Here is a 25,210-nt window from a genome sequence, read left to right as displayed (position 1 = left end):
AAAGAAACGGGGTTGGGAATTGCATTTTTGGTTGGTATAAATGTCCTTGAAAAAGAAAATTAATGAGAATGTTGGACTGCGAAAGAAAGAACTGGGAATTACAAATGATTCGAAATACAATTTTTTGGGAAGAATCGTTCTTGAGAAAAAATTTGGAAAAAGTATATCACAATCAACTCCGCCTTGCATTGAACTTTTCAGATGTGGAATTTTTCACTTTCTTCAGGCTGGCAGAGCCGATAGCCACTAAATATAACTAGATGGAATAAAAAAATATCATGCAATTATTATTATTATTATTATTATTATTATTATTATTATCATCATCATCATATATAATTTGAACTGGTAATGGAAATTACGGGAAAACGGCTGAACGAATTTTAATGAATGACCCGTGATTTTAAAGCTTGGCATCCAAGGATGTGTATGGGATATTAAAATCTACAAAACTTGAGGTGATCTGATGACGTTATTACCATTAGAAATGAAATATTATTATAGTTAATGCCATGATGTGACTATTTTTAATTAATTATACATATTAATGCTGTATTGATGATATGAAAGTGAAACGTTTTTGGGGTTATTAAGTAGATGTAAAGAGTATCTTAAATTAGATCTTCATTTCTATAATTTACTGAGTGGCGGCTATAATATTGTAACTACAAAATTTAAGTAAGATAATAATATTGTTATTAAAATCAAATATTTTTATAGTTATTAATCAAGTGGGGTTGGGTCTTTTTCATATACTTAATGTCGGTGTGGTGTAGATATTTATATGCGTCATTCTCTTCAGTATTGGCTCGAGAGAGCGCAAAAATTGAAGTTCCTAAGGAAGAGTATTACTTACTGATAAAATAAGAAGCCTACAAAATTATGTAGTCTCCCGATCATTTCAGCAAGATCTTAGCAGGATAAAATAATTTTACCCTCTATATTTTAAGCTCTACATGCAGCAGCTATACCAAAATGCTATGTCTATTGTTCGAAAGCATAACAAACCTGACATTTTTTAACTTTCACCTACAATCCACAATGACCTGAAATAGCTATTGCTTTACTCCCACATGAAAAATCCACTGATCATTCTGACATTGTTACTTACATTTTCGCGTTGAAATTAAAAAACTGAAGGTGGATAGGTTCAAGAAAAAGTATTTGACATTAAAAAAATCATTCAGAGGGAGTATGGTTCATTATTACGGAAATAAATAACTTTCAAAACGTCTTGTATCCTTCATTGAAAATAAATATTTTTATTTGAACGTCTAATGAACTTAGTTTGCAGCATTTGCTGCACAAGCCACTAGTTAGTAAATTCTGCAACTGAAGTTTCGTGGCTCTGAAGGTAATGTGCAGAGGTCTGAGTTAGTAGCATGTGGGCCGCAAGTACTATCTCGTCACATGAGGCTTAAGGGAGAACAGTGTTGGGTCGTCAGATAGTAGGTTAAGAATCCACTGCACTGAGACGTGTGCCCAATTACTTGTAACAATGTGGGAATCGGACAGAAACAGTGACGTCGGAGGCTGCAGAGGCTTGACCTACATCTCCAACAATAGCGTACTCGAGGTAAATTTAGACGGCTAGCAGGCAATCAGATCCCGTGCCGTGTTAGGGCTATGCGATAGGGCCGACATCTTGCGGTCTAGGGTGAGGCAATCTGAGACGCCGATGCTAGCGAACTCTAGGCTCCGTTAAAAACTAACAATTGGCGATCATCCGAGCCCCACTTCTGGTCCAGACTTCGTGCAGTCAGCATCCAAGAAGTCCCGCTAATCCCGCAAGAATGGCCGTGAGTATCCGGTTCCATTATTATTATTATTATTATTATTATTATTATATCACAACATTATTTTAATAATTCGAAATTCTTTTATGTCGTTATATAAGTAACAATTGTACTGTTACATTAACTACATCAGTGGGTACAATTTCGCATATCCAGATAATAATGCAAACAAAATTAATTCATTATAATTTCGTGAAAATTTTTAATTAAACCAAATTAAATTATTGTTATATTTATTTAAAATAATTATGTAAGTACTTAGGCTTATAAATATAAATTAATTACAGTGCTTTTAAATTTATAAAACAAATTGAGTCATGTTTTTGTAACGTGTAAATCTTTCATTGTTTTAAATAATATCGTATAACCCTACTTTGCAGATTTCATTAAAGAAATATGCTACAATTTCTGAAACTCATTATTATCATTATGCCATTGTTATTATTCACTGTTGTGTTGATGTTTTTTGTTAGACTCTCGATGGTGAGTGACAATCGATATTAACTGTATTTTTTTTCCTGTTGCAGGGCGATCTCAGCGCACGAGATATCGAGAGTGAGTACCTGTGAAATAGTGTTATCCAGTGTGATGTCTTTAAAGATAATGTTACTACAAAATTCCCGATGGATTCCATATTATCACAAGCAAAGCAAATGAAGCAAGTGTATAACACCGTCAACATTCTCTGTTAAAGTGTCTGGTACCTACGAGTGAAGCATCGTCTTTAAGATTTTCCTATGTTGTTGCAAGAACTATATTTTAGTGCGGATTTTTTTTTCGCTAATTTCAGTCTTACATAAAGAAAAAAAAAATACATAGTGCAATGAGAGATAGTGGCTGCACCAAGATTCAACTGGAAATGTGCTTATAAGATTTCAGTATTTTCTCTTATGCGTAACTGCGATTACAGCTATGTAAGAAAACTAGTGACGTACGCAGAATTGTTAAAAATTTACATTGTCGGTATTTTAAATTTGTGTATTATTAATTAAAATATGAAACATTAAACGAACGTTTCACAATAAAGTCAGAACCCTAACGAACGGGTGAATATCTCTCTTAAGATGAATTTAAAATCGACAATGCACAATATTTAACATCTACACTGCAGAACTGTCAAAACAACCTTTTCAATATGTTTCACAACAAGTTAAATTTCATATTGTGTCGACTTCATTTTATTACAAGGTCGGTACTAAGCGGTAGACCTCTCTATAATAAAGATAACATTGTTATAATTCTAACATACCGCAGCACCAAGCACAGGGATTATATTGAAGGAGGGGTAGGAGATTATGCTTTATGTCGATGTAGATTTTGTTACTCTTACAATGAAAAATTAGAGACAGGCAAAACGAATATGAGTAAAAAATATTCGAATCTATGTAATTTAAAAAAAAAAGTTTAAGGGGGAGCTCAAATCCTATAACCCCCCCCCCCAAAAACAACGTTAGGCCTATATCATGAAAGCGTTTGAGTAGATTAAAACTTCTGCAAGACTCAGTGATATTTTCTTCGCTGCTTATTCCAGGAACATTCTAAATCTACAACTCATCCTTGTTTCGCGATAGTCTTAAAAATTATCGAATATAACTATCACAGTTAAATAAGTTTCAGACTAGTTTCATTATTCTGTAGGAATTAGTGATTTTTCCTGTTATTTCTCTAGGGATAGTTATTTCCTCGTGATACAAAATAACACTTTATAATTTCTTATAAATGTTGCCGAATAAAAATAGCTATTTATTAGTTAAGACGTTAGGACAGAAGTTACTATTTTTTGTCACTTATTCGATCAAAGCAAATGAGGGAAGTGTAGGAGGAAGAATCTAAAGAGTTAGCAAGATTTTCGCGTCTTTACATCGAGCCTTGGTGATTGTGTGGTCTCTAAGCCTGTAGTTCATTTATCTCACTCGGAGTTCCATTGAATAACTACCGGTATGTAAGCTTGATTATCAAACTGTAGTCCAATTATTTCAATTCGAGATATATCGTTCCAGCGATTGAATAAATACGTGAGCTCCAGCCCATAGGTCATTAATCTTACTCCGAGGTCCCATTGAAGGGAATTGAAGATTATGGCAGAGAAAGAAAACAGAAAGGTTGAAGTCTGGAATATATAAGGAGAGGAGATAGGATGAGCGTTTTTGCCGAGGTTCTCTTTTTTTTTTTGCACTTTACTAACAGAATTTTGCTAGTTTTCTTCAACCACGGTTAAATTTAGAATGCTAATTCTCTCCGGTAATGAACAGTAGGCATATTCAAACTCAAATTGATTTTAGAATACACTCATCAGCTTCAAACTGTCAGTTTGAAAATCGAATTTGAAAAATAGACTCAGACAATTAATTCAGAGTTTCTTAAAGGGACTAGGATTCAATCGATCTTGGAGAGATCGCTTTTTCATTGCCTATTATCGATGCATTAAGATATACGTTTGAAAGATCCTATTGGTGATTTTAAATACTTAGTAATGCAAATGAATTCAGTTAATAATGTGAAATAAAATTGGAATTAGAATTTAGAATGCAAACAGATGCTTTATTAAACATTTTGAAAAGTAGGTACGGTATTTAAAGCATTACTGTCTCCTGGAAATAAACTTGTCATTATAGGTTATCCTATTGTTATGTTTCTGTAAACGAACCATGATGGTATACTATTGTTCTCTAAACGTAATGAGCAAAATTTAAATAATAGGCAATGAATTTAGGTAATAGTGAAGAAAATTATTGCGAGAAGAATAGGTCTATGAAAGACAATAAGTAGTGTCTTGAAATCCGTCTTCATGTAATCACGGGCACATTAACACAAATACGTTTGAAAGAGTATTGGCAATTTTAAATACTAGTACAAATGAATTCAATTAATAATGTAATGTAAGAAATTGAAATTAGAATTCAGAATGCAAATAGATGCTTTGTTAATCATTTCGAAAAGTAAATTAAGATGTAATGATAATTGCATAGCATACAAATCGCTGATAAATTTTTGAACGTAAAGTTCTGATGAAAATATTGGTGAAAAATTATGCCCAGCCAGTTTAGAATGGACAAAATTAAAAAAGGAAGAAGTTTACAGTTTCTACAGAATTGTTGTAAAAATGAAAGCTAAAAGGCTAGAAAATTCGATTGTGTATTGGACAGCTTGAAATGTCTTCCTAAAATAATTACATTAAGAAGTTCAATTAATTATTTTGTTCAGATTTTGTGAGCCCATATTTTCCATTCGATAACAACAGGAATTATTGATAATTAAAATGTACTTTTGTACATTTGCCTTTTCAGAACTATTATTTTTTAGAATATTCAGTTAACACAATAACACCTATTTGTCATTTTTATCATAGTACTGATCCCTTCTTTTATTTTGCTTGTGGAATGATATCAATTCTACATTTAAAATTACTAACCTAAAAAATGTGTATGAATTTCAATTATTTTAAGAAAGCGTTAGATACCGGTATATATCTTTACTATACATCAATATCCACATTCATATTAAGCTATTTTAATTACTGATTGTTAGACGCGGCAATCAGTAATTTATTGTCTGTTCACTCATGTCATGACTCAGAATGACAAAGCTTCATAAAAATCATTTGTTTATACGTTCATCTTCGGTTTTATTGCATAAGACGAGACATAAGCCTAACTACAACTGTCATTTGTTTAATTCTTTACGAAAATGTAATTTATTGATCCACTCATCTCTTGTCTTATGAAACAAGACTTGTACATAACAATTATTCGTTGAAATCACTCTCGAAAATGCTACTGATCATATTGTTTTGTTTTATTAGTTCATAATGGCGAGATTTCCTCCGCGGACGGAGACGATCGGGAGTTCCGCCTGGGCGTCTGAAAATACGCGCTTTGCGTTTAAATTTAGCGACGCTACTCCAACTCTTAATATGGAGCCAGAACCCGACCTGACGTCACAGAGTTAAACTTAGACTCAGCGATACAATTCGGTGAATTGGCAACTAGATTGATTACGACTCATTTGTTTCAGGGCTCATAGATGGCGAATCGATCGCTACCATTAATTTACATTATAATGCCAAAGGTTTCCAACTTATAATCCGAATACATCATATATGTTAGAAGTTGAGTAAAATTTGTTGCAATGCATTTGAAATATAGCAGTTTTGTATAGATAGGGGTCTGTGGAATTATCCGCCCACCGTTAGAATTAACTTTCTAATAGGTCGTGTGATATTTTCGGTATGCAAGAAAATGTCTTTTAACAGGTTTTATCACAGATTTCGACATCTCTTGCAATTACCATCCCATTATTCCTTCATGAACTCATATTATCATATCACTGTATATGAATATATTCTAATAATATTAAACAATGTTAGGTTGATCAAATTTTATGTCCCTATTAAGAATGAACGGAATTCAACCCCACGACAGACTATCCTGGATAAGGATTTCTTTTTTTTTTTTTTTTGTTATTCATTCCGTAAGATTAAAATATCGAGGAAGATGGACTCTTGGTGTATATTTTGAGTTTATTCTAAGGAGCAAATTATAATTTTCTAACTAATCGAGTAGAATAGAACAGAGTAGGATAGAACGATAAAGAATAGAATAGAACAGAAGGATAGAACGAAATAGAATGAATTAATATAATATCAGAGATTTTAGTTTTTAAATTAGTATTGTTGTAGGCAGCAGATTTTGTACTTTTTTGTGGTTTACTATTGAAATGAAATGGGGATAATGAAAACATGACTGAATCAGAATAATGCGAAAATACTCAAAGAAAAGCTACCGTACAGCAGTAGCGGCCGGTGATCGAAATCCTCGGTGAGGCCAGATGCAACTAGTTTAAGTGCCTCCGATAAGAAATGTTTGTTTATGATATTAATTATTATTATTATTATTATTATTATTATTATTATTATTATTATTATTATATTATTAATATCATTATTACTGTATTATTATTATTACTATTATTAGTCTATTCTTATTACTATCAATGAAAAATAATAATTTCACTTACCAAATAAGCTGTTATGCTCTGAGTTTCAGTGATTGTTTCAGTGTGATGAAGCATCCCATATTATGTGTTGAAATTCCCCTTTCTTTCTTTTCTTTTTATTTTTTTCCTTTGACAGCAACAAACAAGGCAAGAGAAGTTTATTTTGCATCACATTACCACATAACAATTTATGTTGCCCATACCAGGATGCAATAGAAACTCGCGTTTTAAGATTATGTGTCAGAAAAATTATCAGCGATGTCGTAGGTATCTCGGTAGTCTCTCTCTTTATTTAAAACTTCCTTTCTTTCAGTATTATTTCTTCTCGAAAAAGGACACTCTAACAATGAATTAACTGCACCAGCATTATTTCTCTCACTTGTTTCTGTTTATATTTTCCCAAAATACATAACAACATTGGCCCAGATTCACTACTGTACTACGAAGTACAATAGTACAACACCCTCGCTTATGTCATAAACTGAGACATAAGGGGAGAGAATCGAGTGGGTCTCTGCCTGCCAAAGAGCTGGAATTTTGTTATTTATGGCCTAGTTAGGAAGATAAGTCACCACTGCTATTCCCACCCCACTCTACTCTTGAGGCCGGCCCATGGATGGGACGAGTGAAACCTGACCAGGCCAGACGAATTGTGTCTCTGCTACAACGTTTTAAGCGTAAACTCAAAGCCCGCGAAAGGACATGAAATGCATTAAGCCAGACCCGGCACGAACGATTCTGGCCTCAGGAACAAATTTTACTGCAAAACAGGTCTATATACATCACAAGCCAGACCCGGCACGAGCAATCCTGGCCTCAGGAACAAATTTTACTGCAAAACAGGTCTATATACATCACAAGCCCGACCCGGCACGAGCGATCCCGGCCTCAGGAACAAATTTTACTGCAAAACAGGTCTATATACATCAAAGTTTTCAAATGCCTCTGCAGCAATATATGCTTCATTCAAATAACTAATACATTATATAAAAACACAAAATTTGATTTCAATTAAGCCAAGTGACTGAGGCCCGGCCTCACTTGCCTCAGTCAACCAGCCGCCACTGCCGTACAGCCTCTTTTTCTATTATAGGACTTAGCGAAGGTTTAAATTAGATTCCTTTTGATGCAGATCTCTTTATTGATAATCAGTATCGACAGATCGACATAAAATTGTTAATTATTATAACTATATCTTGTGTTTCATTTGCGTTTGAATTAGTATGTTTTATGACTTGGATATTTATTCATTTCATAAATGTAGACGCGCTTTATTTTCAGGGGCGAACTTTGCCTTCTCCATCTATGACTTCGAGGGCACTGGTACCGTCGATGCCATCTACCTGGGCGACATCCTCCGGGGACTGAACCTGAACCCCACCCAGGCCACGGTTGAGAAGATGGGTGGCACGAAGAAGAAGAGTGAGTCACATATCGTAATGCTACCGGCGTAAATTATAACTGTACAAGAACATTCAGTAATTCATACGTGCAATTCATTGTCTAAAGTTTCAACACTTGAATATGAACAGACAGTATCTCTGCTCAGGAAAGTTTTGCAATGTTTTGCATCGATTAAACGGACAATTCTGTCTTCTTATCGGGTTGGAGTAATTCATAATTTAATTCCAGACTCGACTCACACAATGCTATTGTCATAACTTACTCGCTTAGCTGCCCAGAAGAATCAATAGAGTTTCAAACTTATTAAACAGACAGTTTACAGTTTTACACTGTCATATCGGGAAGGAGAAACAAAAGTTTAGTTCCACATTTACACAGCACTATTTCCTTGTATTTAACTGCATAGAACCATGAAGTAGTTATTCAAAGTCATTAAACACTGGATATTTGCTTTGATCATGAGTTGAGAGATCCAAAATTTTATTCCAGAAACGTATATAAATGTCGCAGTAACTTGTAACTACAGCAGAAAAATTAGAATCATTAAAAAGATGCTTCACATGCATTTTATATTCCTTAAATTCATATCTAGACGCCAAAGTAACATATGCTGTATACAGGATGAAAGCTAAATGCCGTCTTCGAAGACCGAAGCGTGATAGAGGATACTGTGGCGATGAAATTCGAGATAAGAGCTGTCATAGTACAGTATGATGATGATTAGCAAAGCTCGGAACTTGGGGACTTGTGTCTTTGCACGTGGTTAAGCGACCGGACTCCAATATCAACAATCTCCCGCTTCCAGCACGGAGGTACTGTCAGGTCTGATGGAGCAACGTATTGATAGTATTACGGTAGGTTGAAACACGTAATTTTTAGCATATAATATATAATAAAAATAAACATGAGAATTATATTAACTTTACTGTTCTCCTCTGTACATTTTATTACAATGTATGACTACGTACATTCGAAGATTTTCGAACCCATAACTTCTTCGCTTGTTAGTTAAACCTAATTTCAAACGAGAAAAATTTATTTCCACTGGGAGGAAACTTAACATACTGAATATTTTCACTGTTACTGTTTTCCGTTCGATTTTGAGCAGTTGCTAGCTGATCTCGTGTCTGAGAAAAATAAGTGTATCCTCAATTTTTCTCGAAAATAGTTTTCAATTTGTGTGTCACTACTACTTGATCCAATGGCTTTGGACAAATTTTCCACAAACTCAAGGGACTGCACAATTTAAGGGACTGCACTATCTTTCAATGAATGCCTCTAGTTTGTGTGTGGCACAACTTACAAAATATAAACTTTCTGTTCGAAGAAAATAACGTATCTTCTCCGAATTCCTCCACGAAATTCTGTACCTAAAACTTAACAAATGTATTTTCAAACTTCTATAATACCCATTCGAATAATATGTATTTTTCTAATTCCTCAAACAGACCGTTTACCTGTAATTCTCTCAATGTCATTGGATTCGACATGGCACAGTTTCCTCGTCCGTCTTCTTGTCATTCGATGTGACCACTTTCTTAGTACACACGACTGTCCCTGAGCACTTGCACCGTGAGCTTTGTGTACGTTGTACCTTAACCTTACTCATGCACACGACACACAAGTCCCCAAGTTCCGAGCTTTGATGATTAGTTATGGAGATATTAGAGGCACTACCCGAAGTCAAATGGGGTAATAGTAACTTTTGATCCAAAGCTCGTAGTAATTGGAGTTAAATGTCAGGAACACAACAACGATGTGATGTGTGCGACATTTATCCTTCTCTGAAATGCTCGGATTTCTTGGCTTCTCTTATTCCCCTGTTTTCCTCTTGTTCTCCTTGTCTTTCCCTCATTTTCTTTGTCTTTCTTTATTCTCCTTGTATTTCTCTTGTTCTCCTTGTCCTCTATTCTCCTTGTCTTCTCCCTGTTCTCCTTGTCTTTCCTTTGTTCTTCTTGTAGTCCTCTTACTCTCTTTATCTTCCCCTTGTTCTCCCTGTATTCTCCTTGTATTCTCCTTGTTATCTTTGTAGTTCTTTTGTTCTGCCTTTCTTCCTCTTGTTCTCCTTGTCTTTCCCTCATTTTCTTTGTATTTCATTTGTTCTCCTTGTATTTGCCTTGTTATCCCTGTTTTCTGCTTGTATTTCCTTTCTTCTCCTTGTAATCCTCTTATTCTCCTTGTTCTCGCTGTCTTTCATTGTTCTCCTTCCATTTCCCTTGTTCTCATTTCAGTCCTCTTACTCTCCTTGTCTTCCCTTTGTTCTCCTCGTTTTACCTGTATTTCCTTTGTTCTCCTTGTATTTCCCTTGTTTTCTATGTCGTCCTGTTGTTCTCTTTGTCGTCTCTTGTCTTCGGAACTGGCAACAAATAGATTTATCTTGGTTTATATTCTAGTATCTGTTTTGGTATTCTTTCTTGTGTTGTTTTTATTTGGAATTTCCATTATTTTTATTGATTAATGGTTCTTTTATAAGAATAATATTAGACTGTAAAAACAATACTGATAGACGTACTACAGTAACCTATTTTTCTACATATTGTCAATTGTAAAAAGAACACAGTCCAGTTGACTCGGAGTTATAGAAGTATAATTCTGTGGCCGGGAGGAAAAAGGTCTTAAGTCAATTTTTTGTAAAAATGAGATTTTTATATATTCTGAAAGCGGAAACAATTCTCTACAATCTGGTAAAACTGCCAAAGTCAAATAAGACTCCTGGCTGGATTTATAGAGCGTTACCAAATATCCTAAGTACTTTTTGAATCGAGCACACACAGAATAAAGGATTTAAGAATATTTAATACTTTATTCCTTACAAACCATCACATGTTTACTTTCCATGTTTCCATATTAAAAAGGTCTAACTTGTATTTTAGCCAATTTATGACATACTGATGCCCTTTCCTTTTAAAACTTTAACCCTTTCTAACCCAAATTAAATTTACAAGCAATCCATGTTGAAACAAATAGCTGTATTAGGACCAAGTTACGGGAGTGGCAACATTTGAAACAAAACTATATTGATGAAAATGTATTGAAATAGAAGTTATCCAGCAAAATTTACCTCCATATGTAACACACAAGTATATAAATGCTATAAAGTTAATTATTGCCATATGGTATCTATAGGTAAGAAAGGGTTAAGCACCATGGTAAACAGTCCTATGATTGCTTAAGACCCATTTTGGATTCCTAATAATTTACACTTCTAATTTATTTTGACACGAAAAAGGTCTTATGTTTATATAGTCCCCTTTACTCAGTTTGGGTTCTAGTCTTAAAAGGGCTTAAGTGCGGCTATTTTTGGAAATAATCAAGAAAATTGTTAAATGAGCAACATTACCTATTTTAGAAGAGATATAAAGAAATATTATCCAGGAAAAACCTCTTAATTAAAAAAGACTCTATAATTGATACCAATTTCAATCTTTCTACTGCTCTCCTGAAAAGTATAAAATTTTTACTTAAGACCTTTTCCCTCCCGGCCACAGAATTCTACACGTAGCTAGTTTGTAGCTGTACTAATCTTGTCTTGTGGTGTATAGATGAGAAGAAACTGAAGGTTGAGGAATTCCTCCCCATCTTCGGCCAGGTCAAGAAGGAAAAGGATGTGGGATGCTACGAGGACTTCCTGGAGTGTCTGAAGCTGTACGACAAGGCTGAGGATGGCAAGATGCTGCTTGCTGAGCTCACGCACACACTCCTCTCTCTTGGTCAGTACCAACTGGGTCCGAAACCATCGAGAACAATTGAAAGCATCCTGCAAAACTTACCACTCATTTCTAGCTCATAAAGCTTCCTGTTTTGCAAAAACATGCCTCTGCAAACCTGGAAAACTGAAAAGGACGTCGATAGCCCGGGCGGTAACGCGTTTGCCTGCTGATCCGTAACTGCGCTCGGGCGTGAGTTCGATTCCCGCTTGGGATGATTAATTACTTGGTTGGGTTATTTCCGATGTTTTTCTCAAATGTGTATTGGTGTCATGTAATCCCATGGCTAATGTTCGGTTTAACCTCGCTATCACCAATTCCATCGAAGGCAAATAGCCTAGTACATACCATAAACTGGGGTTACTTTGAATACAGAGGAAACTTTGAACATTTTTTCAGAAAATCATATTTAGGTTTCTAGATGCTACACTTGTTAGATGGAGATAAATTTGGTATGAGAATAATTTTTATGATAATTTACTTCCATCTATAACAAGTGCAGCATATAGAAACCTAAATATGATTTTCTGAAAAAAAGTTCAAAGTTTCCTCTGTGTTCAAAATAACCCCAGTTTACGGTACTAATGTAATAGTGGAATAATTTGATATAATATACAAGTTCCAATATTTAGAGAGGAGGTAATATGCATCAAAACAAGGAATACAAATCCTACAAACATTGGCTATAAAATTAATGTCTTCTGGGAAATGAAAAAATGTTTATCGTCGCTGTAAGAGCAATATAATATCTTCCACTGTGAGCTCTTTGGCAAGAAACAAATGAGGAAACAGAATGGCACCGTTTGTCACTTCGTATTACACTGTATACCCTAGTTTGTGTTTGTATCAAGAGGACGTTTGAGCAGACGACAGTATGTTAGAGTTCGTAACAAAACAAAACATGCTCCTATTAAACAGATACGAATCTTACTTGACTGGTTCAGTAATATTACTGCAATAGTAGAATAACGAACACTAAGTAACGTCTTCTTAATATAAACACAAACAAAGGTGTGCTGTGCAATACGAAGTGATAAAAGGTTGCATTCTGTTTCCTCATTTGTTTCTTGCCAAAGATCTCACAGTGGAAGATATATATTATACTCCAATTTTATAGAGAATCCTATTTTACCTGAAATAGGTATGTTAGGGTTATACAGTGGAAGATATGCTGCTCTTACTGTACACTGATGGTAAACATTTGCTCATTTCTCAGAAGATATTAATTTTAGGACCCATGTTTATAGGACTTTCATTTTTTGTTTTGATGCATACCACCTCCTCTCTATGTATTGAAACCCTTTTTAGAACACACTGTATATATAATATGCATCGTAATAAACTAATGAAAGTAATTAGATTTTTCATTATTGTTTTAAGCTTATTTGTTACAAATCAGTAGAGTTGAATTTTATTAATATTACTACTGATTGCTCAGATTGTATTCTTTACCTGACATAATTAGGAACATTAAATCCAGACGTTTGAGATGGGCAGGGCATGTAGCACGTATGGGCGAATCCAGATATGCATATAGAGTGTTAGTTGGGAGACCGGAGGGAAAAAGACCTTTGGGGAGACCGAGAACTAGATGGAAGGATAATATTAAATGGATTTGAGGGATGTGGGATATGATGATAGAGACTGGATTAATCTTGCACAGGATAGGGACCGATGGCGGGCTTATGTGAGGGTGGCAATGAACCTGCGGGTTCTTTAAAAGCCATTTGTAAGTAAGTAACTAATTGCTCAAGAAAGCAAGAATAAACACTTTTCCAAGAACACGACAGAAATAAAAGGAAAAAGGAAAATAAGAAACTCTACAAGAGATATTCATAGCATAATGAAGTAAATTTAATGATTTCAATTCAAATCTGATTCACCTTAAGGTAATTAGTATGTAATGGCAAATGAAAACAAACTACGAATTATATTCAATGATTTTTTTTCCATATCCAAACACTGAGGGTTAGGCTATAATGAATTCAGAGTTAGGAAGAACCATTCTTACTTTTAACCGCCACTCCAGAGAACCATAGATTACATTAACCATGCTTTTTGCTCATTTTTGTTTCCCTTCCCAAGCCTTCTTAACAATGACTTACAAACATTATTCTGATATGATTAAACCACAGTTGGTTGTTAATTTGTGTGTGCATTGATGCAGGTGAGCGACTCTCAGACAGGGAAGTAGACACGATCGTCAAGGACTGCGCTGAACCTGAGGATGAGGATGGATTCATCCCTTATGCACGTAAGTTACACTTTACCTGTCGTCATTACCTTAATTTGCATAGAGCATGTCTTTTCGCAAGTCAACAATAAGGTATTATTTTTGTTTGTGTGATTTAATGATCAGAACAGACCTTATTAAAATGTTGCCACATGAACAATGATGGCTATTCCTCTCCTGTATTCAGATGCATTTGTTATCCTTGCCTCTATGACAGGCAAGGTGACACGGTGAACGTATTCTTTAATTTACCCTCTACTTGCAAATTTTATACTTGACATTATATTTTAAACAAAATTCACATTTTAAGTATATTTATTTACATAACACAGCGTTTCTCAAACTATGGTCCGCTGACCACCTATGGTCCTCGAGGTCTGCCCTTGTGGTCCTTCAAAAAAGACAGAAGAAAAAATGAAATTCAAACAATTGCGTATCACACTATAGCTCACTGTCGCCTGTAACCCAGCCAAAGATCACCCTAATTCATAACAGAGGACTAAAGTACCGAACCTTTTCATGTATTTATGACTTTGTTAATAGTTTTGCCGACACACAGTTTGCATATTGAAATGGTCACGCACTGTACGTCGTAACCAATAATATAACACTGAGGTCACAATTTTAAACTTATTTTCCAAGTAAATACGACGAATTTTCATAGTTTCGTGATTACTTTTATTGCGATATTGAAAATAACAAACTTTCATTGAGTTAATTGAACTCTCGAATGACACCGGACTTAAAATGAAATTCCAAGCGAAAGGTATGGTTAATTTCTGGACCTTGAAGTGAAAGGAGAATATAGTGAACTGTACAATGGTGCTTTACAGATTATAATTCAGTTTGCTTCTACGTATCTGGGTGAGAAAGGGTTTTCATCACTAATTCTAATAAAAACAAAGTACCGAAATCGACTTGATGTATGTGACGATCTCCGACTTAAACTTACCAGCATACATCTAAGTATAGGACAAATATGCAAGAATCGGCAGGCTCATCCATCTCATTAATACAAGTACCAACATTTATTTTTTTTTAGTTAATTAGTTAAAGAATATCCAAACTCTAATACCTTGAATTATAAATAAAAAACAAAATGGATTTTCTTCTATTAACGTTAACTTAATTAGTTAATACTGATATAAAATTAATTGAATTAAATTAATTTTAATTAATTAATTATTTTTAAAAATATAAGTAAAGAAAATTCACTTATGTTGATACATAGGAATGATGTTCATATATACAACACCAGAAACCGTGACCTTTTTGACATACCTAAGTGTAGGCTGACTAAAACAATGAATAATTATTTTATTATGTCGTTAAAATAGCAAATAAATTTCCGAGATATCTTTTTAATCTTGAAAGGAAGTCTTTTAACAGACTTGTCTCTGGTTGGTTAATCAACAAACCATTTTATTAAATTAATGAGTTTTTTTAATGTCAACGTTGTTGAGAGTTTTTGAATTAATTTTATTGTTTTGTTGTTTACTTTTTATTACTGACTTTGTCAATTGCACAATGTTGTGTGCTCTGACTGTACAATGCTGAATATACTGGTATTAAAATATGCTACAAAAATTATAAATTTGCTTTCGAAAGGAACAAGAGTAAGGTGGTCCGCGGAACTGTTCTGACTTAAAAAGTGGTCCGCACTTCAAAAAAGTTTGAGAAACGCTGACATAACATATACGTAGTCATACATGTGAAAAATAAATAATATGTCAATTATTATTCATTTAATATTATAAAGTAAACAACAAATATCACACACATTGCATATTAGAATTCACGAACTCTGTATTCATTTATTTTACTATTAAAAATTGTTTAAATAAAGAAATGGAAAATAGATACAACATAATATTTTAATGTTACTTGTGTAATATTAAAATATAAGTATTGTATGTGGTAAATAAGGCCAAGATAATAACAGACATGTGGTGCTGAGTAGTACAGTATAATTTGCATTAGAGCAGTTTCAGAAGTAAGATAGAGCATTAGATATGTAGTTGGGATTACTTTGTACTGTAGTATAGTATCTTGTAGAATTCTTAAAATTATTATATTTTGTACTATATAGGGTGGAAAGGAAACTATTGAAGTAATTCGCAGAGGTAATAGATGAAGTCAATGAGAACAAGTTTTGTCAAACAAGTTTTTTGTTACGTCCAATAGTTTTGAGAGTACGAAATGTAGCGTGTTGCAACACTGTAACGCCCCATGAGGTCATTGCTCCTCAGTGCGGGTGAGGAATCATCCATTCCGCAAGACTTGCTAGAGGAGAATGTGGACAAAAAGTGTCAAAGAATGTTACAGCGTTGCAACGCGTTACATTTCATACTCTCCAAACTATTGGATGTATCAAAAAACTTATTTGACAAAACTTTTTCGCATTGACTTCATCTATTACCTCTGAATAAAATGTAATAGGTGCTCTTCCACTCTGTATATAAGTTTTAATTTTTGTAGTATTAGGCTAACTTGCATATGTTCTTAATGAAGAATAGAATCAGAGTTATTTTGAGTGACTTTTAATGCATGCACTGAGAAAAACAGAAATTTAAATTTTCGTAAATTTGTTGGACTCTAAATAGATGTTTTACTTTATTTGAAATGATATCATCTTGATTATTGCTTGATTTTTTTAATTTTTCGTACGTAAATCGTAGATTGATGTAGTTTACATATGAACTTACCTTTACTATAATGTAAAAATGTTGCAAGTACAAAATATTTATAAATAGTTACATTCCTAATTGTGTGGAATAAAAACCCTTGTACGATATGTTGGTTTGGACCTTGTCCTGTTGAATTATTCCTGTTATGTCAGCAATCCTTTGTGATGAGTCATCCTGTTGGTTGGAGTTGCATGATTTATGTTACCCCAAACATTCAGGACATGGTAAAGTGTTGTATATCCCCTACTCAGTGTAGTTGGCAGCTAGTAGGATGTGACCCAGTGACGTAATTAAGGAGAGAAAATAACTCTGATGAATTGACTTGTTTAATATGATGAATTTATTAAAATGCAGAAATAAATGATTCTACATAATATCATACATGTTTTCTCATTATACATTGTAAGCAAAACAGTTTAGGATATTTTTCAGTAAAGTATATGAAACCAATATTGTTATACACCGTGTCCCGCATAGAGTGATCGAGAAATAAGTGATAATTTCAAGTGTAAATAATGGTTTATTAACATACCTTTTTATATAAATTGATGTAAAAACTCTCCGAGTTTCGGAGAACGCTCAATGCAACTCGCTGTGTTTGCCTTGAGTTGCTCTGCAGACATCTAAACGGTATTCAACCTCCCGACAAGTGTTCTGTAGCATTTGTGGAGTCACTAGCGCAGCTGCATTTGTGATGCGTTGCTTCATTTCCTCCAAGTTCCAAAGTTCCTCTTCCTCTTTGGTACATAGCACCCTTCAAAATCCTCAGAAAAAAAGTCCAAGGGAGTCAGACCGGGTGACCTGGTTGGCCAGACAATGGGTCCTCGTCTTCCGATCCACCTAACCATGTACGACGAACACGGCGTTGTACTCGCGCAACATATTTTTCTTCTGTTAGCCATAGCACACACTGAACTTTCTGTTGTGGTGTCCACATGTTGACCATGGCGTGTTCTCCTACAAAATGGCGCCAGGCTTGTTTTAGCAACAAATAAACGGGAGTTACGAATGTAGTTGTTTTCAAACTTTGTTGCATAAACTTGGACAGTTTCTCTAACTTGTCAGATGTAAATCACAACGATATCTTTATCTGGTTTTAAGTGGTGAGCATTTATTTCTCGATCCTTCTAAGCGGGACACGATATATTATTTTCCTAGGATAATGAAGTGGTTTATATGTATATAGCAAAGCATGGAACCATCAAGCGTATGCATATGATTATGATGTAATAAAGGTAAAGGTAAAGGTATCCCCGTACATGCCATGAAGGCACTTGGGGGGCATGGAGGTAGAGCCCCATGCTTTCCATGACCTCGGCACTAGAATGAGGTGGTGTGGTCGGCACCACGCTCTGACCGCCTTTTAGATTATGATGTAATAATAATAATAATAATAATAATAATAATAATAATAATAATAATAATAATAATAATAATAATAATAATAATAATAATAATAATATTGTCTTATCGCCCAATCTTTTTAATATAGGCCTATACATTGACGATATTTTGGAATAAATGGAAAAAATTAGTATACCCAGTAATTGAATTATCTGATAATATCTACCGTTACATAAATAATCTTTTGTTTGCCAATGACCAAAGAATATTTTTATTCAAGAAAACGAAGTACAATTATAAAAGCATATGTACTATTTTAAAATATTTATGTAGGCCCTAAATCTCGCATTTTCAGAATTCCAGTTATTACTATTGAATCTCCAAGTGAGTTAGCCCTACTTTATAGATGAATGCTAGGGCTGTATTTACGCATTGACGGATACATAGACAACTACGAGTATACAGTATAATAATAATTTTGTATCAACAAAAGCCGCCCTAAATAAGAGTTTAGATCGGCCTACTAATCAATTGACAATGAACAATGATTAAAAACAATTAGGCCTATGTATGTGACAATTTGAAAGAAAAAAAACCATTAAGCTAAATAATAAGAAAACATAGGAAATCATTTACAATAAAAGTTTCTTGGGTACAAATGATTACTAATATTATAGCTAAGAATCATTTTAACACATCAATCGTTGCATCAGAAATTTTAAATTGTTTAAGTTGATTTAAAGTTTCTCGTGGGATCGTGCCACGAGCACAGAACATGAGTCCAAAAACTGTCCAATGTGTGATGTGGTATTGTGCTCCGAGATGCTGACAACAAGGCTCATAGATGACTTGTTTTTCACGAAATTACTTAAATTGAAGAATATTATTATTACAGATTGTTAAAAATGTCAGATGTAAATTTGTGAAACTCTTTTAAGCGACCTTGTTTTAGGAATACTTTTGTATTGGTGGTGTGAAGATTATATTGTACAGGCTAAAGATGGAGAATTTTTCTCCGTTCCAACACTCTTTCATCGTATGATGACGCAGAATATCTGCATGGAAATATCATATGTACTTCGGTACATTAAAATAATATATATGGTATGCGTAAATCACTTCGTGATTTAAGACGGCGCTTATTCCGTCGGATCCCGGCCAACCAGTCACTCATAACGAGTGCACCTCAGCACATGTGTGGACTTCGGTCCTACGTTGATAGACATCTATGACGTAGTGCAGAGGGCGGCGACTAGAGGGAACCCAAGAGTTGGAGCTTAATCTGAGACGATTCTGTCCAGCGCCGGGGTGGTATCCGGTGTGGCTTAGTGGATAAAGCATCAGCACGTAGAGCTGAAAACCCGGGTTCAAATCCCGGCGCCGGAGAGAATTTTTCTCCGTTCCAACACTCTTTTATCGTATGATGACGCAGAATATCTGCATGGAAATATCATATGTACTTCGGTACATTAAAATGATATAAAGATGGGTTACTAGCCATATCTTTTACGTTCTTGTAGTGGACATTCAAATGATATGTGGTCAACTGTTTGTGTGTGGTATTTGCAGGGACAGCAGAGCCTTTCGGACTATCAATTTTGAAACGTTCAAAGTATGCAATGAATTTTCCGTATCCATTTGGTTAAAAGTTTTTAAAATTTAGTCTATCTGTAACTGTAGGGAAATATATATAATTTTGTAATTTGTCCATATCAAATTCCATTCTTTTAATATTTCATCTTTTATTTTCATTTTTAATAAGGAAAGGGGATGTTTAGTACATGCGTACTCAGTTTTCAAATTCGCAGCTATCTTCGCAAGTTGACCTGCTCTCTCGTTCCCTGCTTTCCCCACATAATCACGTACCACAAGAAAGACATCATTCTAGTTATCGACGAGGAATAAAATAATGTTGATAAAGTTCTAAAATTACTGGACATATTTGATTGTTAGAACTTAAATAATAGTAGAATAATTTAATATATCTTTCTGCAACGAAACACCTCCATTTCTTTTAAGAATAGTAGTAGTAGTAGTAGTAGTAGTAGTAGTAGTAGTAGTAGTAGTAATAGTACAATAGTGTCAATATTAATACTTTTCTACAGGTTACTTTGTATAATGAGAAAGTAATATCACTTAAATTAGAGGTTAAACGGTCTAAAAGTGACATATCACTTACTTCTTCAATACAATTTTGTTTGCGCTGGGTTTCTTCCTCTCATGCACCATCCACCATAGCGGGGAAGATGGCCCCCTGTAGAATAATGTTTGAGTGTGAAATGACCTCCTGATTTCAGAATTTCTCAAAAACGTGATGTCATAAGCAGCTGGAAGTGCATCGGCAGTAAGTACAATCAGTGTCTTACAGGTTGAACAACGTAACAACAATATAACCTTCATTGTGTCAACTTTAAAATATAACACATGCCATAATGTACACAGGATCGTGTGGAGATGATCATTATGCAAGCAGCAAACACTTCATTTGTTCAATAACCAAATAATAAATACTTGCTATCATTTTTATCTTTCTATTTCATGAAACACTTCTAAAGTGGAATAGATAAGCTCTGATCAGCCCACTGTACGCTTACTTATCGAAACATTCTTAAAGAATTAGTCACTTTTAGAAATTGACTGAGAATCTCATATTCCGAGGATAATTAAATCACATTTCACATATTATGAGCTAGCTAGTCTCTTTTCCCAATATTTACAATTATTGCAATTTTCATTACTCTGCGCAGGAGTATTCTAGGGGTACAGTGACTCATCACAGTTCTCAAGTTAGTCAAGTGTGATAAGTGAAATTTTAAGTTCTGGGAATTTTGTACTTTTTAGCTTTTATTTCGTTTCATTAATATTTTTAATGACCATTTTTAGGGAATGTAATAATTTTCCGTCGCTTTCTTCATCGCTGATAAGGCTATGTAAATTTAATACTGGTAGTTAAATTAATACATCTTAAAATTTGTAGATAATTATATGTCCATGTTGAATCCATAATATACGAAAACAAAAACACACACAAGATCGCATCCTCAATCAGAAAACAGAAATACAACATAGTATACAGAACAGAAAACACACTACAAAGACATCTGAACACACAAACAACACAAACAAATAAATACAACCACACAGACATATACAAACTCACATGCAATAGTTGCGACAGTTTCTACATTGGACAGGCAGGCAGATCATTCCAAACTCGATACAAAGAACACATTAAAGCAATAACCAGAGGACACAATACATCTACATATGCCGAACACATAACTAATGCTAACCACACATACAACAACATAAATACAGACATGGAAATCCTACACATACAACCCAGAAACCAAAAACTCAACACACTAGAACAATATGAAATATACAGACACACTAAAACACACCCTAATCAAATTCTCAACACACAGATCAATTTCAGAACACACACACTATATTTAACACAACTCTTCATCACACGAACGCACCCACACAACAGGCAGCGAAGCTGAGATAGCGCCGAGATCTAGTAGGCTCTGAGGGTAGTGTCAAGTAACACCGAAACAGCTGTAAGCCACACTTGCTTACATAATTAACAAGAGTAAGATCGCCATTTAATCAATTATAATTATATGGTTTGCGTTTATGTAAGAATTACAAACTAAATCAACGAGAGTGCAATTGATTTAATTCTTCTCTAATTTTTTGCATTTCTTCTTTATCCTTCAGTTTCATTTTGCATAATAATCGATCTATCCTCACGATTTTACTTTTAAGATCAATATCATACTGCTATGAATAAATCTCACATGTTCCACCACATTATTCATATTGTCTCTAATACGCTGCTTAAATGAAATTCTCTCGAGGGCATACGGCAAAATAAGGCACATGGCATAACTAACAAAATTAATGCTAACTTTGTACAGCTTAATCTGAAAACTGTAACAGATTTCTATAAATAAGACATAATGCTACAAAACGAATTGTACATCTTGCTATAAGATCTGAGTGTTTTTCATAATATTCTGAACCAGCTTTCCGAAGATGAAGGCTGTGCTTATTATATGTGCAGTAACACTTAAACTTTGTATTTGTCATAACTGCAGAAAGTAACTAATTAAGCAAACATTTATTAATTCGTTTTTCATTGTATAATAATGGCTATACCTTATATGCATTGAAAATAAATAATTAAAAATGTTAAGTAATTTACCATATATCAATTTAATTTATTTGTAAGTATTCAAATTACGTCAATAGTTTTTGGCTGTCAGTAGATTGACAGCCTACAGAATAAAAGCGCCTGGGTTGGAGGAGGGATTTTGTATTTTGCCTTAACTTTCACAGCAAACTTTGATTCACTCAGCAGCCCAAGGGCAGGTCTTTCACTGCAAAGCCAGCTTTCTTTAATTGTTCATATTTTCTCTCTTCCTCTTTGTCTCCCTATGTGATCCATATATTTTAATGCCGTCTATCATCTGACATCTTCTTCTGCCCCGAACTCTTCTCCCGTTCACCATTCCTTCCAGTGCATCCTTCAGTACGCAGTTTCTTCTCAGCCAGTGACCAAACCAATTCCTTTTCCTCTTCCTGATCTTTTTTAGCATCATTATCTCTTCATCCACTCATTCCAACACAGCTTCATTTCTTATTATGTCTGCCTACTTCACATTTTCCATTTTTCTCTTATCCACATTTCAAATGCTTCTATTCGCTTCTCTTTACTTCGTCGTAATGAAATTAAATACATATCAAGTCTTTTGTGTAGGAAAAGACTTTGGAGCATGGTGCAAACAATATCACCTCCTTGTAATACCGAAGTTAATTATGTATACCTGGGCGCTTTAAATTGATCCAAATTATTATATTAAAATATAAATTACCACAAATAATTTTACTTTGCCTTACCTAAGTAAGAAAAATCACAGTTTCTTAAAACATAATGCTTATTTATATTGAATAAAACACGTAATCAGTTTCTACTAACATAGCCTACGTGGTATTTCTAATTGCTATTGTAATATATTGTAACGTGACATGTCAAAGAAACTGTGAACTATTAATCTGCATATCTGAAATATTTATGTAATAATAACATGATACAATAATGTACATATATATGGTATTTATTACAAAGTTTACATATGTATAAACATTAAAATATCCTACATAATTTAGTCAGTATTTTCGAAATATTATTACAGATAGTAAAATATTAGATAAACCATGACAAACTTTTACATTTCTTAGGAATAATGTAATCTAAAAATAATCTGTGTTCAAAAAGTTCATAGTTTGTGCAGGCAAAGAATTTTGGTGACACGACCTCTGTCTATAATCAGTAAAATTCAAGTTGCACTTAAATTTTTATGTGTATGTAAATAAATCATTGCAGAATATTACATTATTCATAAAACAAACAACTTTTTTACATTGAAAATTGAAAAATTCTCATCTTGTCCATAATCCTCATGTTAATTGAAGTCAGTTTATTTTTCAAAATACTGAAAACCTGCACTAAGTATATTGTTATCCACCTAAATACACCGTATTTTTATTTTTTATTTAAAGATTCTTTTCAAGTGTACAGGTTGTATGGATACAATAATATGACTATACAACAATCGTGAAATGAGAATTATAAATCTCAAAGGACTGGCAGAGTAAAACTCGATCAGTCTAATGAGAAGGGGGAAGATAAGTAAGTACTCAGAGAAGATCTACTTTATAGTCGCTTTCTTTACTAAAAGGACTTCTGCGAATCAAATCCTGGTTTCTTGGTGAGGAAACTTTAGTTGATTGAGATGTGATTAGGCAGTGTTATGAATACCGTAAACTGGGGTTACCTTGAACACAGAGGAAACTTCGAACATTTTTTCAGAAAATCATATTTAGGTTTCTACATGCTGCTCTTGTTACAGATGGAGGTAAATTTGGTATGAGAATGATTTTATAATAATTTGCCTTCATCTATAATAAGTGCAGCATGTAGAAACCTAAATATGATTTTCTGAAAAAATGTTCAAAGTTTCCTCTGTGTTCAAAGTAACCCCAGTTTACGGTACGTAGCACATACATGTAAATGTATTTTTTTGTGGATTGATTTTCTTTTACGTAGGTGTTTATAAATTTAACTTAATATTTACACAAATTTGTCACGTTTTTTCCTTCCAGCTTTCCTCAAGAAGGTTGTAGCTGGACCACCAGAAGAAGCTCCCGCCGCAGCACAGTAAATTTATTGTTTTACGTCATCAATAACAATAATATCAACATCAATGGACCATGTGCAGTGTTGGCAACAGTGTTATGCCCCATCTTGAAGTGTGGACAGGAAGTCAGTGTATGTGTTGCAGAAGAAGATGCCAACCGATTTCTAATAATGTTTTTATATACAACCCTTTATGATTATAATAGATACATTATTAGAAATTGTTACAGTAAACAAAGACCATCTCGTTTATTGTACTGTAATACAACAAAACAGGAGCATTGCCATATTGTGAATTCCATCTCTTTAATTCTTATAATTTTCGGACTAAGTAATTTCTGGTTTCCATTACTATCAGATGTAAAATGCAACACCAATTACAACTGGTTTAAATAATCATCTAAAATATTCTTTTGTAACTGTGTCATTCAATCTTTGTATTTCCAACCTGAAAAATATTCCATATTTATTTTAAAATTGCAATGCAAAATATTTTGGTTTTGGCTGAGGTTATAAGAGGAAAAGAAATTAAATGCAAGAGACATGATAAATGCAATATTCTCTTTAGTTCAGAAATTTGTTTTGTTTCACACATAAGACTTAAAATACCACAGACTCTAAGCCTATTTTTACCATTATATTAGTGTTGCAAATCGTATAATTTACAGTCCGTGCGGTAAGAAGAAAAGAACCGGCAACTACGCCCGTTTCCATAACAACACAGAATACTGTGCGGATCAGAGTGCTGCATTGGAGTTAAATCGCTCGCTTGAACTCGGTCGAGTGTCGCACCCTCGAGTGAGATACGATCGGTCGTGATACGCTCGTAATAAATA

General features: G+C 34.0%; 1 protein-coding gene across 2 annotated transcripts; it reads left to right on the top strand.

Moving 5' to 3' along the window:
- Positions 1-1,596: 1,596 nt before the first annotated feature.
- Positions 1,597-24,793, top strand: Mlc1 (Myosin light chain alkali). 2 transcript variants are annotated; one of them, XM_069833994.1, is made up of 7 exons: positions 1,597-1,799; positions 2,324-2,351; positions 8,073-8,213; positions 11,738-11,905; positions 14,070-14,156; positions 20,464-20,510; positions 24,341-24,793. In XM_069833994.1, exons 1-6 carry the CDS (start codon positions 1,794-1,796, stop codon positions 20,487-20,489), a joined length of 456 nt encoding a protein of 151 aa, XP_069690095.1. In that variant the 5' UTR covers positions 1,597-1,793; the 3' UTR covers positions 20,490-20,510; positions 24,341-24,793. The 2 variants fall into 2 exon arrangements, with proteins under 2 accessions (XP_069690095.1, XP_069690087.1); XM_069833986.1 differs by lacking the exon at positions 20,464-20,510 and having other exon boundaries at positions 1,671-1,799.
- The last annotated feature ends 417 nt before the right edge of the window (positions 24,794-25,210 follow it).

This window comes from Periplaneta americana, chromosome 1 (assembly GCF_040183065.1).
Source record: "Periplaneta americana isolate PAMFEO1 chromosome 1, P.americana_PAMFEO1_priV1, whole genome shotgun sequence".
Taxonomy (NCBI): domain Eukaryota; kingdom Metazoa; phylum Arthropoda; class Insecta; order Blattodea; family Blattidae; genus Periplaneta; species Periplaneta americana.
This window is presented reverse-complemented; position numbering and strand designations above follow the sequence as displayed.

Bases quoted from the DNA above. Each gene is read 5' to 3' on its own strand.
- Mlc1 (XM_069833986.1), top strand. The intron at 2,352-8,072 runs GTGAGTACCTGT...CTTTATTTTCAG, and splicing joins CAGCGCACGAGATATCGAGA to GGGCGAACTTTGCCTTCTCC. The intron at 8,214-11,737 runs GTGAGTCACATA...TGTGGTGTATAG, and splicing joins GGGTGGCACGAAGAAGAAGA to ATGAGAAGAAACTGAAGGTT.